The 20,263-nt window shown below is 30.4% G+C and overlaps 1 protein-coding gene across 3 annotated transcripts in view; it reads right to left on the bottom strand.

Moving 5' to 3' along the window:
* Positions 1–20,263, bottom strand: part of LOC148603679 (calcitonin gene-related peptide type 1 receptor-like) — a 50,025-nt gene that overhangs the window by 21,194 nt on the left and 8,568 nt on the right. For 2 of the 3 annotated variants that reach the window (XM_088552860.1, XM_088552861.1), the window contains exons 2-4: positions 12,974–13,102; positions 4,953–5,059; positions 3,554–3,645 (exon numbers count right to left, since the gene is read on the bottom strand). In XM_088552860.1, coding sequence (XP_088408986.1) covers positions 3,554–3,645; positions 4,953–5,059; positions 12,974–13,102 — 328 coding nt within the window. Of the gene's footprint in view, positions 1–3,553; positions 3,646–4,952; positions 5,060–12,973; positions 13,103–15,484; positions 16,085–20,263 lie in introns of those variants that run through there. The other variant, XM_088552862.1, reaches the window with a different exon arrangement.

The following is a 20,263-nucleotide window of genomic DNA, read 5'->3' as shown; positions in this document are numbered from 1 at the left end:
AAATTGAAAAACGTCCTTTATAACCATATCGTAAAATGTGATAGTTACTGGTGTTATTTAACGTTTAATCTGAAATCACTCTTCCTCTAGCTTTTAATGCATTAGGAATGTTTTAATGATATGTAGTAAGATTGATCTTTAAGTAGATACAGATGCAGAAAATACAATATTGTATTGAATCAATTAATAGATTTTATAAATGTCTTTAGAAATGTTGATGAAGGTTAACATATCATTCGGTTATTTATATTTCTGAAAAGTTACAATTTGAAGAAAAAAAAACTGTCATTTTTTTTAAAATAAAACAGATTAAGATGCTATTTACTCAGCAATGAAAGTTGATGTTTTATATGACTGTATGCTAGTGTGTATTTAAAAAGTGTGTTATTGAATTTTTATTTGTTTACTTTTGAGGGTCTCAGGGAAAATTAGTGTACCTACTAAATGTGTTACCCTCCTAAAACAAAGATTATTATTATTATTATTATTATTATTATTATTATTATTATTATTATTATTCATACAGATATTAACATGCATTGAAAATCCTAGCCACTACTTTAATTGAGACAGAAAGTTAAAGCTCACCATTGTGAAATTTAAAGTTACACAGCATTGAGTGCCAGTATTCATAATTGTAAAATATTTCATTTAAAACAAAAAAACAAAACACAAAAAAAATCTTAAATATGTTTGCCAAGAAGGTACGGGAAATAGGTCACATGAACAATATAAGCTAATGGTGATTTTATTTATATTGCGTCACTTAAGGCTTTTAATTCGAGACCTTTAACAAATCTCTGAGGTATAAATAGTATGATATAACACGAATCTAATTTGGTGGACGCAGATTGTCAACTAGACACACCGGTATCCATCATTTCTGTATATTTGTAAATAACAATAAGATAAAAAGATTGTAATAGTTTTATCATTTTTGTTTTGTTCTGTTGAAGTTGTGTTGTTTTTTTTTTTTTGTTTTTTTTTTTTTGTTTTTTGTTTGGGTACAACAAAAGGAATCCAGTGTCAGCAATTGAAGAGGAGACTTTAGTCATACAGGAAAAAATATTATATCAGAATCCCATTTTTTGTTTTTGGTTTTCATTTTTAGAAGGTGTCTATACAAAAACCAGACAGTGGGTTGCAAATTACAAAATTCTTTTTTTTTAAATTCATCAACTTCATATCACAAAATGCTTTCTTCTTTAAGTTGAAGGTTGAATTTTCACTAACTGTGACGGTTAAAGGGAAAAGAATTACAAAAAAGCATTGAAATACATTTTGAAATTGCGATGACTATATTTTCTTTGCAAAATATCGGTACTTTGTCTGGAAAGACTAAAATCGTTTTCCAAGCCATCCATTGTCGCTTTAAAACATCGTTTTACTATAAGCATACATATGGTATAACATACCATGGGAAAAAATTAATGGGATAAAATTCAATCTGTGCCAACCACATCATAGGATTTGCCTGATTTTTACATGGACAGCCTCTTTAAATTACGCGAGATACACATAGTTAAAGCAGCGAAAAGTGTAACGTTTTATATTTGCCTCTTGATTAAAAATTGAAATAAGAAGAAATGTCGCGCCAAGGTCGTAAAAAAAGATAACAGTGGGAAAACAGACAGGACAAAAATCACATTGAAGAAAAAAATGCTAAAAGAAGACAACAATAAGAAAACAAAAAAAGTACGAACAATTCTTGTTTCTTGCAGGACACCCTCATTATTGTTTTTCATTTTTAAGATAAAATCCGGTAATATAAAAAATGAAGAACATCTATGAAAATTTTATGTCGCTTATCATATATCAACGGACACTACAAGCAGGTCATTGTGACGAACGTAAAACTTTTAAAACTAACATTTTTATCTTTGCGCAACAAAACTCATGGTAGGTTTTTTCCCGCAAATTGTTGAGAACAATGAATTTTTGTAATTTACTACACAAAAAAAAATTCAGTGTACGAGTTCGGAGACAAAAACTCCCTACGGTGGAACCGGTGAAAATTATTACAAAAATATATAAAGTATATAATACTTGAAATCATTGTATTCGAAGTTCATACAAAAAAATGACGAACGAATTGTCCAAAGTTCTGATATGGATCGTCTGTATTTGTTTACCTTGTCGTACTTTTACGCATACCCTACCGGTGCACCTGGTCCATGCTCCCAGTTTTTAGTGGAGTCCGAGTTGCTCATTTTCTTTTGTTACTTTGTATGTATGATTTTAGTTACTTTGTGTTCTTTGTTGTGTATGTCTGTATTCCATGTCCGGTGTTTGCCCCTTGATTACATTCTTTTGATTACCGTTATAACCTTGGTTCCCATGATTACTCTTTTAAATCATAATTTTGTACATGCAGGAACAATACCATAACAAAATTCCAATCTTGAAGTTGTAATGTATTATAAATAATACTTTAGACACATTTGTTTCAATACAATATCTCAAGTCTCGATGTATGATGTGGGGCGATTGCCATGCTTAAAAAGTGACATAACAAGTAAATAGACTTTTCGAGGCATTTTAGATTCTGCACGTGGTCATTGAAAGGGACAAATTGTCCTATGCTTCATATTTTAGAAAAGCAGAGGACGCTTTCCCTATCGATACACCTGGTTCGTGCTGCCAGGTTGTAGTAGAGTCCAAGTTTACTTTTGGTCCTTTGTATGTATTATTTTGGTTAATTTGTGTTCTTTGTTGTGTTTGTTTCCCATGTCTTGTCTTTCTTTCGTTTTATTTCCGCTATTACCTTGGTTCCCTTGATTACTCTATTACAGATGAACAGCTGATATTTCTAGTAGAATATTATTTCCCTTGATTAAATCCTTCATAAAAATGTGCTTTATTTCATACTTACCATAACCAATTACATCATAACTACAAAATCTTTCAATATATGACACTTATCCAAAACTTTAAATTGAACAAAATGTTTGTATACAGAATGCACTTTAGCCTATATGCAATCGAACGACATTCGGGTTAATAATTCGACGAATTCTAGACTATTACTAAGAGTAATCAAGGGAACCAAGGTTATAGTTACTAAATATTCATTTTACATTTACTATAACAGTGGCGGAGCCGGAACGGGTCCGGGGTTATAAAACCCTTTTAAATTGGAAAAAAATAATTTTATGTAAAAGTAGAACAAAAACAAGCCATTAAAAGTCTTGAATCCTGCTTTTCTCCCGTCCACCCTTCATTTGAATATGGAACCATTCCTGTTGTCTAATTTATCTGATTATCGGAAGTACAACACAAAATTTGAGATTCAAAATGTTTAGTTAATATTGTTGATCTCTTAAAGTAATATTAACTGTGAAATAAATATAAATTGTTACATTCGTTTTCGGCGAGGTCCGTCAAATCAATGGAAATCTCTAATATAAGTAAGCTTTCAATGTGTCTCTCAAGCACAGCAATGGAGATAAAACTAGCAAGAATATAAGATTATTAATAGTTATATATTTTCTCTTTAGCGAAGGCTGTATAATTTAACACTACTTTTAAACACGAACTAAAGAGGTATTCTCACCTGAAACATCCAAAAATACATAAGGCCAAACTAAGGGAGATAATTGACAGCACATATCCACAAAAATATACATAAATTCTTGTTTCCGCTCTCTACAAAAGAAAATGTAAAACTTATGGCTTTCACTACACTTGAACCAATGTTGTGTTTCACAATTTGTAAATTTGAGTCCAATCACCTTCTGTGCATTTTTCAAACGAAGAATATTTTATTATTTTTATTTTTTTATTTGTTGTTGTTTCTTTAGATATGTTAATTGGTACATTGTACATGTTTGATAATTGTCCGTTAGCGGACAAGACATTACAAATGTTTAAAGTTAATTTGCTAATTGAAAGTGCATTTACAAAAGCTCATAAATCAGATTGTAACTGTGCCAACTAAGAATTATTACGCCATTCAATGGTCTATTTATACAGATCTTATGTAACAAGTTTCCGTATTACGCAATCGTTTACCGGTTTGGATATCATATAAAATTCAATTTTCGCAATTTACAAAAGCCATTACAAAGTACTGGCAAACACGAATTGCTCTTTCCTTTAAATAATTTGTACACACTTGGTAGTTTACTTGTTATCTGTTGTTTCTCTCGCTGTATGGTCTACTGATTGAATAGATCCAGTAAAGCCACTATCGTTTGTAAATGTTAATGAACTTACATGACTGGACATATCTTAAGTAATATTTACGTGTAATATATTCTAAAGTTCTTATCTGTCTTCGAATTGGGCAAAATGTGTGTAAGGTGTGGCATATGAAACACATACACACACAAACACACAAAACGAAAAAAAATCGTTAAAATTGTATTGCATTAACCAAGTTTTTATACCTTTGAATAAACAGAAATACCATCAAAGTGTTTGTAAACTTTGCATTGTTTAGTTATTGATAAGTCGAATTTAGTGTTGAAATGCAATATGGCAAAATAAGGGGACATTTTCCAACGCATTCTCCTTTTGACAGCCATTTCAGGCATGTTCCTTATTTTGAACAGGTAATAGTAAAAAAAATACTTTGGGGCGTTTCCATTTTTTTTTATTATTGCTTCGCGGTTTATAAGTGTAAACTGTGGCAAATCAGGTTATTCCATATAACCTGTTCAAAAATAAGTTTAATTCCTTTAACAGCTTTTCAGTTGTTTTCGAAATATATATTATATATTTGAAGCATAAAAGACACGATTGAGAAAAAATATATGTCACCAATTGCCTGACTCTCACATATAGCACATAGGTTTTATTTTCCAAAGTCAGCGTCATTTATAGTTTCAAAAATATTTAAACAGGTATGATTGAAAAAGGTCTGAACAATTCGAAACAATTAAGATATTTTTTATAACTTATTCGCCCTAATGAGACAATCTCCCTCTCTTTCTTTCTCAAAGGTTGCTCACCTGTACATCCTCTGTTAAAGTGCATGGGGAATAATCCGTCCATGGCTTTTGTGACAAGGCATTTCTGTACCAGGTACCATCTGAGTTACAGTCTTTGTAGGGTACACCTGAAATATTGTATTATATGATTTTTTTTATCTTAATATTCTTTTAAAACTTACCTCTGCAAGAACTGTTCTTTATAGAAAGAAAAACACGAGCAAATTTCCTTGGTGTGGTGTTTAAATCAAGGTAGTAAATAAGTTCAAAATTTATATTAAAAGTAATTAGGCTTTTTCATGGTTTGAATTGACATCATGCGTTCAAATAGACAACTGTAGCATAGAGACTCGTGCCAATTAATTATTATAGCACGACTGGTCGATTATTTCCGGAATCCAGTGACACGGTAATCGAAATGAATGATCAGAAAATTGGACCACATAAACATTGTGGTTCATTATCAATGCAATTCGAGAAAAAGTACTTTATTTTTTTTTTGTATATATGACCAAAATTCAGATCAACAGCCCGATATATTTGTCATTTTGTACCGCGCATTTAAATATAGATGTGTTTGTATGTTCGTCGATTTGTGTTATGCACATATTTCAGAAGTTTCATTTCGTTTATTTTCTGTTTTGTTTCTGTATTTCTGAATAATGTTTGTTTATATAATTATTTATTTATAGCGCAGACAAAAAATAAAGCTTTTTTTCTATATGATATCAGCATACATTTTCTTAACTTGAACATGTTCGACTTAAACATTGAGCTGTTAAAGGTACACCATACTGCATTACGCTGGTGCATTCCAAACTCATGTTCTTTAGATTTGATTAAGAAACTGGCTAATGACTATGTATTTTCCCACTCATAGTCCTGCAGGTTTAAGAAGATTTGATGATAACATATAATGAGGAAAATTTAATTGCTATTGAAATTCTCAGGATAAAATAGAAATGATTTAATCATCTCAATGTGACAGTTTAATGTACGTTATTGATTTTATTGTCCAAACGTAGTAAAGTAATCCGTCTTATCCTTCAGTAATGGACGTTCTCAGACTAAAACTTCTCTAACACAAATAATGCAAAAAATAAAAACTATCAGAGGTTAAGAAAATGTGTTAATGAAGGGATTTGAAAGAAAAAAAGACAAAATACGTCTGTGGGATTCCGTATTTTTACAAAATTATCTTCCACTTTCCTTTATAGAACAAAATTGACAAACAATTATTTATCAATATTTTCAAAAGTACATATTTTCAATTGTGACATGATGGTCTCAAACTTAAGTTTAGTCGTAGTGTGTAAACTTTAAAGTCTTAATAACTTTTACATTTTATATGCTAGTATTATCCTAATGGCATTTTCAAGTTAATTATTGCTTTTTTTTTAGTTGAAAAGTATTTTGATTAAAACAAATTTAATGCAAACTAAACCCCTCAACCCCCTTTTTATAACTGAAACAGCATTAATTTGCATTTTAGTTCATGCACTATCTAATTCGACAGTTTACATGTATATTTAAAACAATCGAATTCTGCAGTTTACACGCATATTTTGAACAATCTCTTCACATTATATTTCTTCAAATGACAGATAAGCCTAAAAAGGTAGGTAAAAGTATCAAAAAATGTTCCGGAAAATGTCGGAACGTGAATTTTCTTTTGCTCCACGAATCGGAAAAAATCATGCCAAGATTAAATCAAATAAAAACTTCGGGTGGCGTATCACATAGTAATTTAATGTGAGAACCTTTTGATTTTATGATTTAAAAGTACTTTTCAACCTTTTATTTTATTTTACAACACAAACATAACTTCAGTTGATGTAACCAAATACTTGACTTCCTTTATGGGATTCTCCGATAAATTAATTAGCAACAAATGAAGAGAAGAAATGAGAGATTTGAAGTATTCAGTAGCATCAGCTCATCCGATTGTTACAGATATTTGTATTTAACACTTAAAGTATTAGTTAGCACTCCAGATAAGAATCAAGCAAAATGTAATTTTTGTTGAAACCTTGCATATTTTTATTATAGATATTTTAAAATGTTACAGTAAACATACATTGAAATATGGCTTTTCATTTTACCCTTGTTCTTATGAGATAAAACAAAATACATAGAATGTACATATACTGTAGAATTCAAAATTAAGGGGTATAACTTTATAAAGGAGGCTAAAATACAATTGAAACTGTTAGCTTTTTAATGTGAATTATGTCCCAATACCAGACAGGTAGGAACTAATAATTATACAGTTCATCATCTAGACCTAAGTTAATAACAAAGATAAAATGTGTAGCCTTTTCGGTGGTGTATCATATATTTCAGAATTCTTACATAGACTACTACTTAACTGCATAATTTTATGATGTAATGAACAATGATTTCACCATATTTAAGTGAAATGATCAGTTATATCTTTGCTTTGTATGAAGCTGTATGTCTAGGCGCCACTATCATGATTGGCTTCAAGTTGTGACTAATCGTTAAACAGGGTGTCATTAACTGTTTTCTATTAATATACACAGATACTGCTCTCTCCGTGTTGCTGCAGACGAAATTTCATTGAATTAAATTAAATAATATTATGTAAGATAAAATGTAATTTAATTTATTTAAATTATTAACTAAACATGAACAAAGGGGTAATGTTATCTCAATCTATAACATTTCTTCTAGTTTCGTTATCTAGGTAAATTTGACGTGAGTGTCCCAATTATATGATTCTTAGGTTTTCAATTGATTCAACAACTTTTGCTTGTTATCACCTCTTTTACAATGAATGAAGAATGAAACTTACAGGAGCAAAAGGGACTAATTTCAATCACTCTATCCGTGTGTGATTTTCTCATGAAATTTCATTTCAGTTTTCATAATGAAGAATAACATATTTTCGAGAGCGATTTTACTCGGTATATAACATTTTAGCATAGTTTGTGGACTACACTAGGAATAATTTCTTTAAAAATATCATATGAAATATACTATGACCTGAAAATATACTTGTTCGGTATTTCCTACATATAATGTAGAAGCCTTGAGTATACCTAAAAATAATGAAGGGTTTTATTTATCTTTTGAAGGTAGCTGCAACTTTAATACTATAGTTTATTCATTTTTGTTTTTGTTATTATTATTATTATTATTATTATTATTATTATTATTATTATTATCGGTATTTTCATTACAATGTAGTATTACCGATTTTGCTTTTGTGGTACATGTGTGTGTGTGTGTGTGTGTGTTTTAATTCTACTCATTAAACTTCCACTAATATACATATAAAACTAAACGAGATTTCTGTAACAAACTGTTTTATATCTCAATTCCTTGCACAATGATTAAAAGGAAAACTTGGCCATTTTTTAAACGTAATAAAATTCGTTTATCTTTCTGAATAATTCCGATTATTATCAACATCTATCGATTACCTGCTCATAAAAAATATGGAAATTTGATCTCGCAGTACTAGAATTTTACGTTCTAGTTTTAAATTCAAGTGCTGGTTATCAACTACAAAATAAACGGTCAATCAGATCATTGAAATACCTATACCGAGCAATACATGCGAGGCTTAAGATAGACGTTCAGTCTGAATGGGTATCAAACCGGCCTGCGGAAATGGACCAGGGAAGTAAATTCAAAATGAAAATATCCTGTAAATTTATTAAAAAAAATAAAATATGCAATTTAAAAACAAGGAGAAAGGAATGATTCACAAGTTCAAAACTATTTTCAGAATAAAATTGCACTAAAACCTATGCTTTTCAACACTGTATACTTTTATTCCCCATACTCATACAAATCCCGACTCAAAAACATTATACATCGTTGTTTTTCAAAAAATAAGATGGTACAACTAGATACAAATATATACTTCTTGGTAGAGATTCCTCATACCTTGTAAGAAATAATTTCAAATAATTTTTAAAAAAGGTTTTAATGCTATTATATTCCGATAATAGTCTTGAACTGATTGTCTCCAAAAGATTTTTCGAGTTTTCCAGGATCCATATTGAAGTAATGGCACTACGGGAGTGAGAAGTGTTGTGGTAAGACTGCAGACCCTCTTTGAGTATTTAAGTTAAAATTTTTGAACTATTAGTTTTTGCAAAATAGAGGTTTTTATATAGGCAAACAGCTGACATGCCCTTTTTATTATTTTGGTAAAATAAAATCCTAGTTACTCTTCTACAACACAGTATGAACATTTGATGTTTAATCTTATATCTTATTCCTTTTTAATTAAATGATGAGGGTCCATAAGGCCTTGTTCTGCCTGCAGAAATAATTTGTAAATAATTATCAAAAATTCGGAAGAAAACTAAATAATAATGTAATTCATATTGTAAATTTTCAATTTTATGCATTAAGTTCGTAATTCTAAACTTTCCTTTTCATCCCCATCATTTTGACTATTGAATAGCGAAAATGTCGAAAGCGACAGGTTACAACACATGATTACTTTACTGTGCAGGGATGTTTTTCTTTGACTTTGTTTTTACAAGCATGTTTGAAGTATTCACTAAGTGTTGCTAATGGCGGTAGGCTGTACACAACACAAAAAATAAATAAATAAAAACGGTTATCTTAATCTAGCTAACTTTTAAAATGGATGGTTAAGGCCTTTTAAAACTAGTTTAACACCATCACAGATTTCAATTGCCTGTCCACAGTCAAGAGATGTTGGTCATTAAAGTGTTTTATTGTCGTTATATTACTTCTGATTTTGGGGGATTTCCACCGTTTATTTACCTAGATTTTATCACTCTGTTGTTGGACATTCCAGACCTTACCTAAAGGTGCGTTTACTCTCATTGAAGACCGTTTAGTGATCACTGAAAGTGGTTACTATTTTGCATTTATGTTATACATTTGTGCATTTGTTACGTTTCACCATATCCATTTTTTCTCTTCTATCAAAAACATGATTACACTCACAGTCTCCGCAGTAGGAAAGTTATACATAGCAATAGTTATTATCGATTCTTTAGGATGCTTACAGTGATTAGTGATATCATAATCGGACGATTACAGGAAATTTCGTCATGTCTAAAACCGTATGCCAAGCGGCCGAATAGTCCAAATGAATCATTAACAAAAACGTTTTATAACTCGTAAAATTTTAAACTTGAATATTGTAGAATATATACTAAATAAATTTAGTTTCAATATCATAACAAACCAATCGTGGCTCGAATGTTATAATCGAAATTAAAAAAAAACTTTGATTGTTGTTTTTTATTTCCTTTATTATAAAACCTGTAAATATTTTATCTTGAAGTCAATGACAATTAAATATTTGAATTATCCATAGTAAGTATTTTGAGTAAAAAATAAAAAAATACGACGGTTTTTGGATTATACAAAATAAGTTTTTCTTAAATACCAGTAAATGCCTTAATTAAACAATTCAGTATGCCTACAGTGCACACCCTTTCCCCGTTATTGACTAAAATATTTGTCAACACAAGTTCAACTTGCGCCATCTATGGATAAATATTTATAGATAACTAATTTTCCTGTCTACTCTTGAAATGTTTGAAATGATTTCCTTTTCATGTTATGCTTTGTAATTCAATTATTTTGTTTACTTTTTTATAATGTTTTTGTACTGATTTCATTGATATTGTGAATCATTTCCTTTTGAATATGTGGTCTTTTTTTAAAAACATCAATAGCATTATTTGCATTTTTGTAGAAATTATTTTTGTTTTTACCAAAGTGTGCATTGGCTCTATAAAGTATTTCAACTGAAACTAATTCGGGTTCTAAAGTATCTTAGCCTTTATTGTTTAGAAGTGATGGAATAACATGATCAATGATACCAAAGAAAAGTAGATGGAAAATACTGCAATGTTTATAGACAAAGGCAACACACGCAAAGTCTTAGGTTCTGAGCAGGAAATATAAACATGAAAGTTTTCCACAAATGGAATTCGTGTCTAATAATTAGACTTCAGTCAATTTCTCGTTTTTACGTCCTATACTTGCTTTATCTCTGAAGTGACTTACACTAGTTAGAATAAACCTACATTTTTCCATAGAAAAACTAGCAATTGAAATAAAAGTTAAATGTAAAAGCAATGCATTAAAGAACTACTCCCATAATAAACAGGTGTTTTCTTTTTCTTCTTTTTTTGTTTCTGTTGTTTCTTTTTTTCTTTTTTTTTTTGTTTGTTTTTTTTTTGTTTGTTTGTTTTTGTTTTTGTTTTTTTTTTTTTTGGGGGGGGGTGGTGTTGTTTTTTTTTATTGTAATAGAAATGTGTAGGCATTGTTGTGCTCAAAGCATAATAATAGCTAGACATAGTTACAATCAGTCATGGGAGATAAACTTTCAACAGTCGAATAGGGATAAATTTGAAAATATACATTATCGATGTATGAATTCTCTATATACAGTGAGTGAATTCATGAGATAAGTTTAACGTGAATTAAGAAACAAAATATTTGTTAACGCACCACTCTTGGCTTTACAACTAAAGATCAGTTAAATACATAGAATTGATCTTAAATGACAAATGTGTTCATACGCATGTGATAACACAGTAATAAAAATTGTATAAGGAAAACTTGCCATGCCAACGGTATAAGTGAAATGACCTTCCAGATGTTTCATTGTGGTATGTGGTTTGCCAAGAAAAACAATTATAGGAATCATCATTCAAAGCAATAAAGTAATTGATAGCTCAAATATGAAAAGCACTCTGATATTATAATTTATTAACAAAACAGTGTAGGCGCTAATTTCTTGTGAAGCATGAACGTTCAATTTATACTTATTCTCAGTAAAATTTATTTACCATATGGTTTTTACAGGCTAATTTGTAAGTTATCTGCTGATGCACTATTTAGAAGAATTAACTTTGTGAAAATCTCACTTGTAATCTACAATGAAGTATATTTTACTGTTTCATATTAGGTCTTTAATTAATTTAGGATAAAAAAGTGGCCGGATTAAAGACCAAAACAACTATTGTCTCGGTATGATCTAGCGAGTGTAGAAGACTTGTAACAATCACGAATTTTGTGTCCAGGTTTCCTCGCAATGATAAATCACATCTTCATTGTTCACGTTTACCACTTGATCATTTTGTGATAGTTCTACTGTATTTAAAAAAAAAAAGTTTTATGATTGATATATTGGAATCTGAAACATCGGGAACGAAAAATAAGTTCAACAGAATTATTTTATTTTGTCGAAGCTGATCACCTAATTTGTGAAACATTTTACATAATAACACATTGAATATTCAATTATATGATGTTTTAATATGATAACAAACAATATTCAACATTTTGTACTTATAGTATAATGAAGTAATTCTGTATTACAAAAAGCATTTATAAATATATTACGTGGCTTGTATTCCTGTCAGATATGTTGAAATTTAAGGACTTGAACAAAAGTTGTTTTTGATACCTTTTGCTGTATAAGGATATAAATTTCCTCGATTATGGACATTTGGGCCCGGTTTCATGAAGAATCTAAAATTGAGGTTTTCCTCAAACCCTTCGTGATTTAAAATGTCCACGTATCAAATCACTATAAGTGAAAATTTGAGGGAAAACTCAGGGATTTAAAGAAAATCTCAATTTGTGATTTTTAATGAAACCCAGGAAAGCCGGTAAGGAGTACAGAGAACCCTGACTGTTTCCTACATATATTAATCCTGAAATACATATTAATTGTTCAGGTACGTCAAATACGTTCGCTTTTTGGTTTTGAAAAGTACGATTTTATTTTTATGTGTTATTTTTGCGATTTTGTATTTCCGACATATACACGTATAGAGAAATAGCTCTAATTTTTTGGCTTTGGTTATACATAATAAGGCGATTCTAATTTCCGTGTTCCATCGTCTAGATACAGACGTTAAATAGCGTAATTTGTATTAACGATAAGTCGTATTAAAATGGCAAGTATAAGGTATTCAATGAAAGAGCATGATGACTTATTAAGTTGACATAATTGTGTAACTCCTATATTTTTTTTAAAGTTATGATTCTATAATACGTTTACGTACCATTCATGCTATTATGGCTGCCAAATCTGTATATCAGAAAATTGGGGCATTTACCATAAGCTCTGGTTCCAGCCCTTGTGTAATTCCAACATGTATAACCATCAAATGTGGCGTTGCAATAAAGGTGATCTGTTAAAATACATTCATATTGTTATCCAATTTTTCTGTCAAAATTATAGTACATGCATGCAAATCATACAAAAATTCTCGGATCGTAGTTTATATACAAGTATTCGCATTCTTTAAAATACAGAAAAAAAATCACATTTCGCTTTCTTTTTTAACAATATCGGCATCCTTTGAAAGTAGTTTTATTCGTGGATATCAAATTTCACGGTCCTTAAAGATTTGGTCATTTTTGGATTCCGATTCTTACTCTCGTGGAATTTATAAGATCATGCTGTTTTTAGGCGACATAGATTCGTTGTTTAACCGAAGAACGAAAACCATGATATCTTTTAGCAAATGATTATTATTTCTATTTTAATATATCCATGATGAAAACACTTACGGTTAATGTTGTAAAGATGAAGAATAAATGAATTATGTCAATTGAAGAAGACTTCGTTTCATCGTCTTGAATGATACCTTCATATTTTAAATGATTGCCTTGAAAATATGCATATCCATCTTTGAAAATATCAAATCTTGTTTTTATCTATGGGAAATATGTATGAATCCTCCGTTCAATGTAGCATAAAAAAGATAAATACATAGTAATATTTTTTTCTGATTAATTAGCAAGATTAAGACCATGGATAATATTTCATGAACAAAAATTGAGTAATTGATTGAACGAAATGCTACCCGTAACTCGGCGCAATTATTGAGTACAGTGTAAGCTGTATTCAAAAATATATCAATTCATATATATATCATTTTTGTAATAAAACTTTTTTTGTTAATTTACAAAACGGCTTTGTTAGTTGCCTCTGATAAATAGTAAAATTCAATGCCTTTGAAAGATTGACGGAGTTCAGGTTTCCCTCAAGAAACCCGTTGAAAACATTGAAAATATAAAATGACGAGAAATCTCAATCAGTACTATACAAAGTAATGTGAATGAACATAAGTCACTGTTTTAAAATGGAACTATAAATCTATACTAATTAAAGTTTATACTGAGACATAAGGTATATGAAGAAAAAATAATTGAGAACTGGTTATAACGGAGGTGCAAACGAGAAGAACCCATTTGAAAAGACAAAACCAGAAACATAAAACTCGCAATACACATTAAACCAACTACATAACAGAAGATAATCTAAAATTAACGCACATTCAGGGATACCAAACAATGTGTAGAAACACAGGTGCTCTGGAATGATCAGCTACCCTGGTCCTTTGATAAATTTTCCGAATATTACTTTTATCTCGATACAGTTAAGGATGAAAGACAACTATCATATTAACATGTCGCTAAATATATTGGAAGTGGTTACTCCATCAGAGCAAATCATTATCATTATGAATACTGTAGAATTTTGTTAAAAAAAACATATACTCCACGTGCCGCATTTAACCAATTTGTCATTGCAAATGCATTCCAAAAAGTATGAAGGTGCTTCAGAGGTCTCCAGCATGCAAAAACTTCAACGTCAAAGCCGTTTAAGAACACACATGAACCTACAAATGCACATATATGTAATAAGAAAAGTAAAAACCGTCTTGAATCAAAAGGGAACATGTTTAGGTGGTGCATCCTAAATAATCAGGAAGGATGGTTGAACCTCTAAAATTCTGGCATATATAATGACATTTATACACATTCATTTAAGCTAGCTAAGTAAATTAGTTTCAAGCGCGTACACAACACTTGTTCTTCGTGAATATTACAAATGTTGTTTCCTGTATTGCTTGTCAACTGTATCGGGCGCAACGACAACCGAAAAATTTGGTAATGTATTTGCTTGCGTGGTATGATAAAAAAATACTTTGATTCTTTGATTGTGGTAGAACAATTTTAGAGCTAGACCGAATGTTTAAATAATAGAGCAGACCTTTCTTAATACTTTTCTGTCATGGACCATTGATATGTTTGCTTACGGAAGCAACAAAGGACAAGTAGGCTTGCCAACGTACTCGAACACAACTGTCTGACTTAATCTTAAGCCAGTTAATCTTCAGTCTTCCCCTTAAAACCATCGTGTTTAGAGGAGAATGTGATGCTGATTCAGTGTTGTGTTCGATCGGATGTCAAACAATGCTTAAAGCGAATACATTAATTTCTCCACCTCCTGGAAAATTTTATGAAAGTGACCATACTTGTACACTGTGTGATAGAAACTGAGAAAAGAAATCATAAAAGAATGAATCGACTTGTATGTTCAGATGTTCAAGGCGTTATGTATGCTTAGTAAAATATATAGATATGTTCATATTCATGAAAATAAAAATAAAGAATTTATGCTTTGGCTGAAGTACGAACACATAATGCAAACATTTACAATCTACAATCTATTAAGACCTTAAACTCAATATTTCCCAACAAGTTAATCATGCCAAACTTACCATCGTCTGGATATTGTTTGTTAAGTATTGCTTCAGAGCATTTAGCAAAGCTGTTATTTATTTCCAAGTTCATATAATCCTCAAAGGTATAATAAAATCCACTTTCATCATTAAAAAGTTGAACTGTATCGTCCTCCATTATACAGGATAACTAAAACCACATTTTTCCTAATGCTACGAAAACCTTTTTATATTTAAAAAAAAGTGAAAAACTTGAAATTAAGATAGAAATTCACTTAATATAACATCCATTATAAGTACGCACAACTACTGCACTTATTAATCAATTCAAACACAACATGTGTTTTCATGCTTTATAACAAATTTCCAACAACTTTAACAAACATCTAGAAATATAAGGGATAAGTCATCAAAGACGCTATTTCAATCTTCAAATGGCATTGTATCGTCTTCATTTTGCTTCATAAATTATCATGAGATAAATCATCAAAGCTTCTGAGTGGTAAATAAATATCAATTATTCAATATAATCAGGGGAAAAAGTGGATAAACTCAATCAGTTACTCCTTTTGCTCTTTGCTTCAGCATTACTTTTCCATTACGTAATATTTAATTTGCAGATAGCAATAAATTTGGGTAAAGCATTTACATTTGACGAGGGAAAAAGCATATGTAAATTGCTTCATTTGCAAAATCTACCTATTATATTTCAAATTTGCAAACAAATAATTTAATTTGGAAAATCGTGTATACTTTGAAGGAGTGTCATCGTCCGTTATCGTGGATTTTATTGCTTTTTTGTCTGGGCCTTTCAGACCTTACTTGAAGGCGTGTTTTCTACTATGAAAACATTTATTACTCATGAATACAGTAACCGGATGTGGTACAAAGGCAAATAGTCCCCATTAAATCATTGCACTAGAATAGATTTTTCCCTGAAATATATTAAAAATGAGTTTAAAATGACCAGGATTGGTAAAATGTTGGAAAAAATGTATCACACTTACGCTTTATCAACTTACAGCAGATATCAAATTATTGAAAAATGAACATTTGCCTTTTAACGTAAAGATGATCTACTCCAATAATTCAAATTCTCCATATTTGATCGAATATATCAATTTTTTGAGAAGCATCGCTTGGGAAAAAACGAATTTTCACGGTTTTATGTATTATTTGTGTGTACCTGCGTATTTAGTGTAAATTATTACAAGTTTATTACCTCATCTTTTACTCATAAATAAGGATAAAAAAAACCCAAAAATTAGGTAAAGCAGAGGCTCAATATAAATGTTCTATCAAACGGGTGTCTGTGAAAAATCCTGATACCTGTTATTTACCTGGCATTTCATCCAGTATCTTATTATGCCGTTACCATAAAAGTTAAAACACTCATTCAGGATCTTTAATAGACACATTGTAGAACGAAAAGATTTTCGTTGATATTTATGGTAACATAAAGCATATAATTTTCTTTTTACATGTACAGGCTTTCGTTATAAAAAAAATCTTGATACAAAAGCAGAATGAAAATACTGCATGGACAAATGGATAATTTGAAACAAAGTGTTATACAGCAGACACAAGAGAATCGATATATATATATAAAAAATCTAAGACTTACTACTAATGTGTATGCTCAAACAACGAATACTTATCAGAAATAAGTTCAGAAATAAGTCATTGAATTGATTGACAGTTTTATAGCAATACCGTTATTATCAAAATGATTATTTTGAAGATAATTTTACAACAATTTGATAAAATGAAGACATTGCAATTTTCTTCTTAGATTATGTAATATACGTACAGGAATAAATCATTCAATTTAACCAAGTAATAAAGTGTGCCTTTACATGTCTGTTAAGTGTGACAGTGCCGGAGATACAAACGAGAGGAAATCTTGTACAGAGACAAATAATCGAAATCACACACAACAAAGGACTGTAAAGAAATTACAAAAATAAAATCTTAAAGAAAATTATGAAACAATGACATGAAATCACTTACAAACTACAATTACGCAGGAACTGCCTCAGTTTTTAGCTTTAAGCAAAACAAAACCTGTTCTGGTCTTTGGGGGTCAAGTTCAGGTGAATAAGAAAAAGGATTTTCATGTATATCATGTAGTTTTTTCATTTATTTTTTACTTATTGTGTTATTGTGCAGCGGACAATCCATATCGGCAAATGTTAATTGAAGACAGTAACACAGTTTGTAAGATGCTAAACAAAAAGATACACTATGAAAGTATAGTGCTTTTTATGGATTGATGCAACATACTGAATTACTTCATTTTAGCCTACCATTGTATTATTATGTATCACAGCTTTATGTTATGTATTTGATGTGGGACAGACATTTTAAAACATGAAAAGACATATCAGTATTTTCTTATACAAATATGACAATGTTTCAAGGGAAAGTCAAATATGTTTATTTATGTTAATTTACTTTGGGGATGATTGTTTGTTTTCTTTGTGTTCTCCTTGAAGTTGTTTTTTTTTTGTGGGGGTTGTATTTTTTTTGTTTTTTGTTTTTGGTTTTTGTGTTGTTTTATTTTGTTTTTGTTTTTTTTTTGTTTTTTGTTTTTTTTTGGCTTTTTTTTGCATTATCTGGTTTGTTATTTTTTGTACATGGTCGCTGTGTTTTACCTGATTCATCATGAAAGTAGGTTTAAAAACCGTTTGACTCAATTCATTCGACTTATCAAGGGTATTCATTCTCTCAAACTGTAACTCAAAAAGTAACAAACAAATACTATTCAACCTTAATACAGTATTAGTTGTAATGCTTATATAAGAGTGTGACCAATGATATTGGGTGAAATGACGATTTTCAATTTAATGAGTCATCATATGCATGTTTCTATCCCCGAACTAACAAATACATACCAGTGCTTATTTAAGAGCGATTTGTATATGACTGATGATACCATTTTTCTTTTATCTTTTTTTATTCTTTACACATAAATTTTACATTTAGTTTGGCATTTGGATATATCAATCTTAGAAACAAAGAAACTTGGACTCCATAACAAACATGCAATCTGCAAAAGTTATCGTTCTTCACTTGATTGAGAAAAAGAGAAGCAATCATGGTTTCTCTTTTTTATGGACTATTGTTACTTTAGAATATAGTTCATATAGATCAGAAACATGGTTCGTCTTGTGTTTTGTTTTGCGCGTTGTTTCATCTCTAACGTCGGATGAGTCTAAATTATACAAAATGTATATGGGTTTCTACTTAAGTATAACAGCTCGTGTCTAGACACATTTGAGGATTTCGATTTTCTCTGTTATGATGTATATTCCTATTAACCGTCTTGTTTGTGTTATTTGATGTCATATCAATATGTGTCTTTTGTCAGATGATTATTACTGTAACATTTCCACTTGTTTAGCTATGTTTCGTCTTAAGTACCAACCCATATAAATTTCAGACACTGCCAGTGGTAAGTGATTCATGGTGTAGAAAAATCCGTCTTACAAACAAAGGTTTTCTGTCTAAATATACTTTATTTTTACAAAAGAATAATCAGATATCCACTATTGAGAAAATCATACATTCATCTCCCACAAATACAACCAACTGAAACCAAATCAAGAACCATAACTCTTGCAATGTGTTATTTTCATGTGCATTCTATATGAAAACAACCAAATGAGAAAGTAAGACGGGTTATGTGATCAGTAACTGTTTCTTAACAAGGAATAAAACTCAATTCGGTGGGTTTTAATTGACATCCAAGAAACGCATTCTGTCTGATTTTAGAAAGCTGCTACTTAAGTACAAAACTTTTTCACCAGAATAGGAAAGATAAAGAACTATTTGAAAGTGTTCCAACAGAATGAACTGAATTAGAATTCAGCCACAAATAAATTATTGTCTGTAGAAACACAAATTAAGTATGATGTGACATAACATCAAGTGTGAATGAACCCAGTTATTTAATGTCACTGCAATACATTGCATCATAAATCTAAGACTATATCGATTTTTCATGTTTATAGATGTCCAAGCCTATCGATTATGTTGTTATAAATGTAATATAAAAAACCACTCATGCAAACTAATCTGATTTTTTCTCGAATTTCCCATGTGTCTTTGTGTTAAGATATCTTAAAGTATGTGACTAAAACACTATTTATCTGTTTATGTGAGTAGTTTCATTTTTCATTTTCCGCTAAAATTTATATCAACTATCCCACCCATTATTCAGAGTCTTAATTACCACTGGTTAAAATAGTATTATGCAGGATGAGGAAACCAACGAGGTTTGACGGAAGTGTACACATAGGATTGTAAAGGTAGGTTTTATCACAAAACTATACAAAGCATATCTATAGTGTAAAGCGACGGCAGTTCATAGCGTTCGTTTGTCCTACTGGACAGGGGGTAGGTGTGTAAGCATGATAGACAAGCCTTTAAAAGTTCTGATAGAACCATACGGTATGACAAAGTCACTGAGGGTTGAAGGAAATATACACTTAGGCTTGTTAAGTCGTGAACAGTATAGGCAGAGTGTAGTGGTGGCAGCTGTCGTATGTACTACTGGACATAGAATAGGTGGGTAGAAATGAACATCAAACTTTAATGGCTCTGAAGGCAACCAATCACGTATACTAATCATTAGATATTCATTTGCAAACGAATTTTACTAACATGTATCTAAGAAAAAAATGTATTGAAATGAATGCAGTTCAAAAGAACGCTTAATTGAAACCATGTGTGTACGGCAACTTAATCCATATTGTAATCTAAATATGTAAATCTGTATTCAAAGTCTATAGAAATGTCACCTCTGGGTTACGTGCT

This window comes from Perna viridis, chromosome 11 (genome assembly GCF_037379345.1).
Source record: "Perna viridis isolate PV_CMFRI_1.1 ecotype Kerala chromosome 11, ASM3737934v1, whole genome shotgun sequence".
In the NCBI taxonomy this organism is placed as follows: Eukaryota; Metazoa; Mollusca; class Bivalvia; order Mytilida; family Mytilidae; genus Perna; species Perna viridis.
The sequence above is the reverse complement of the archived record's forward strand: the minus strand, read 5'-3'. Positions and strand labels throughout refer to the sequence as shown.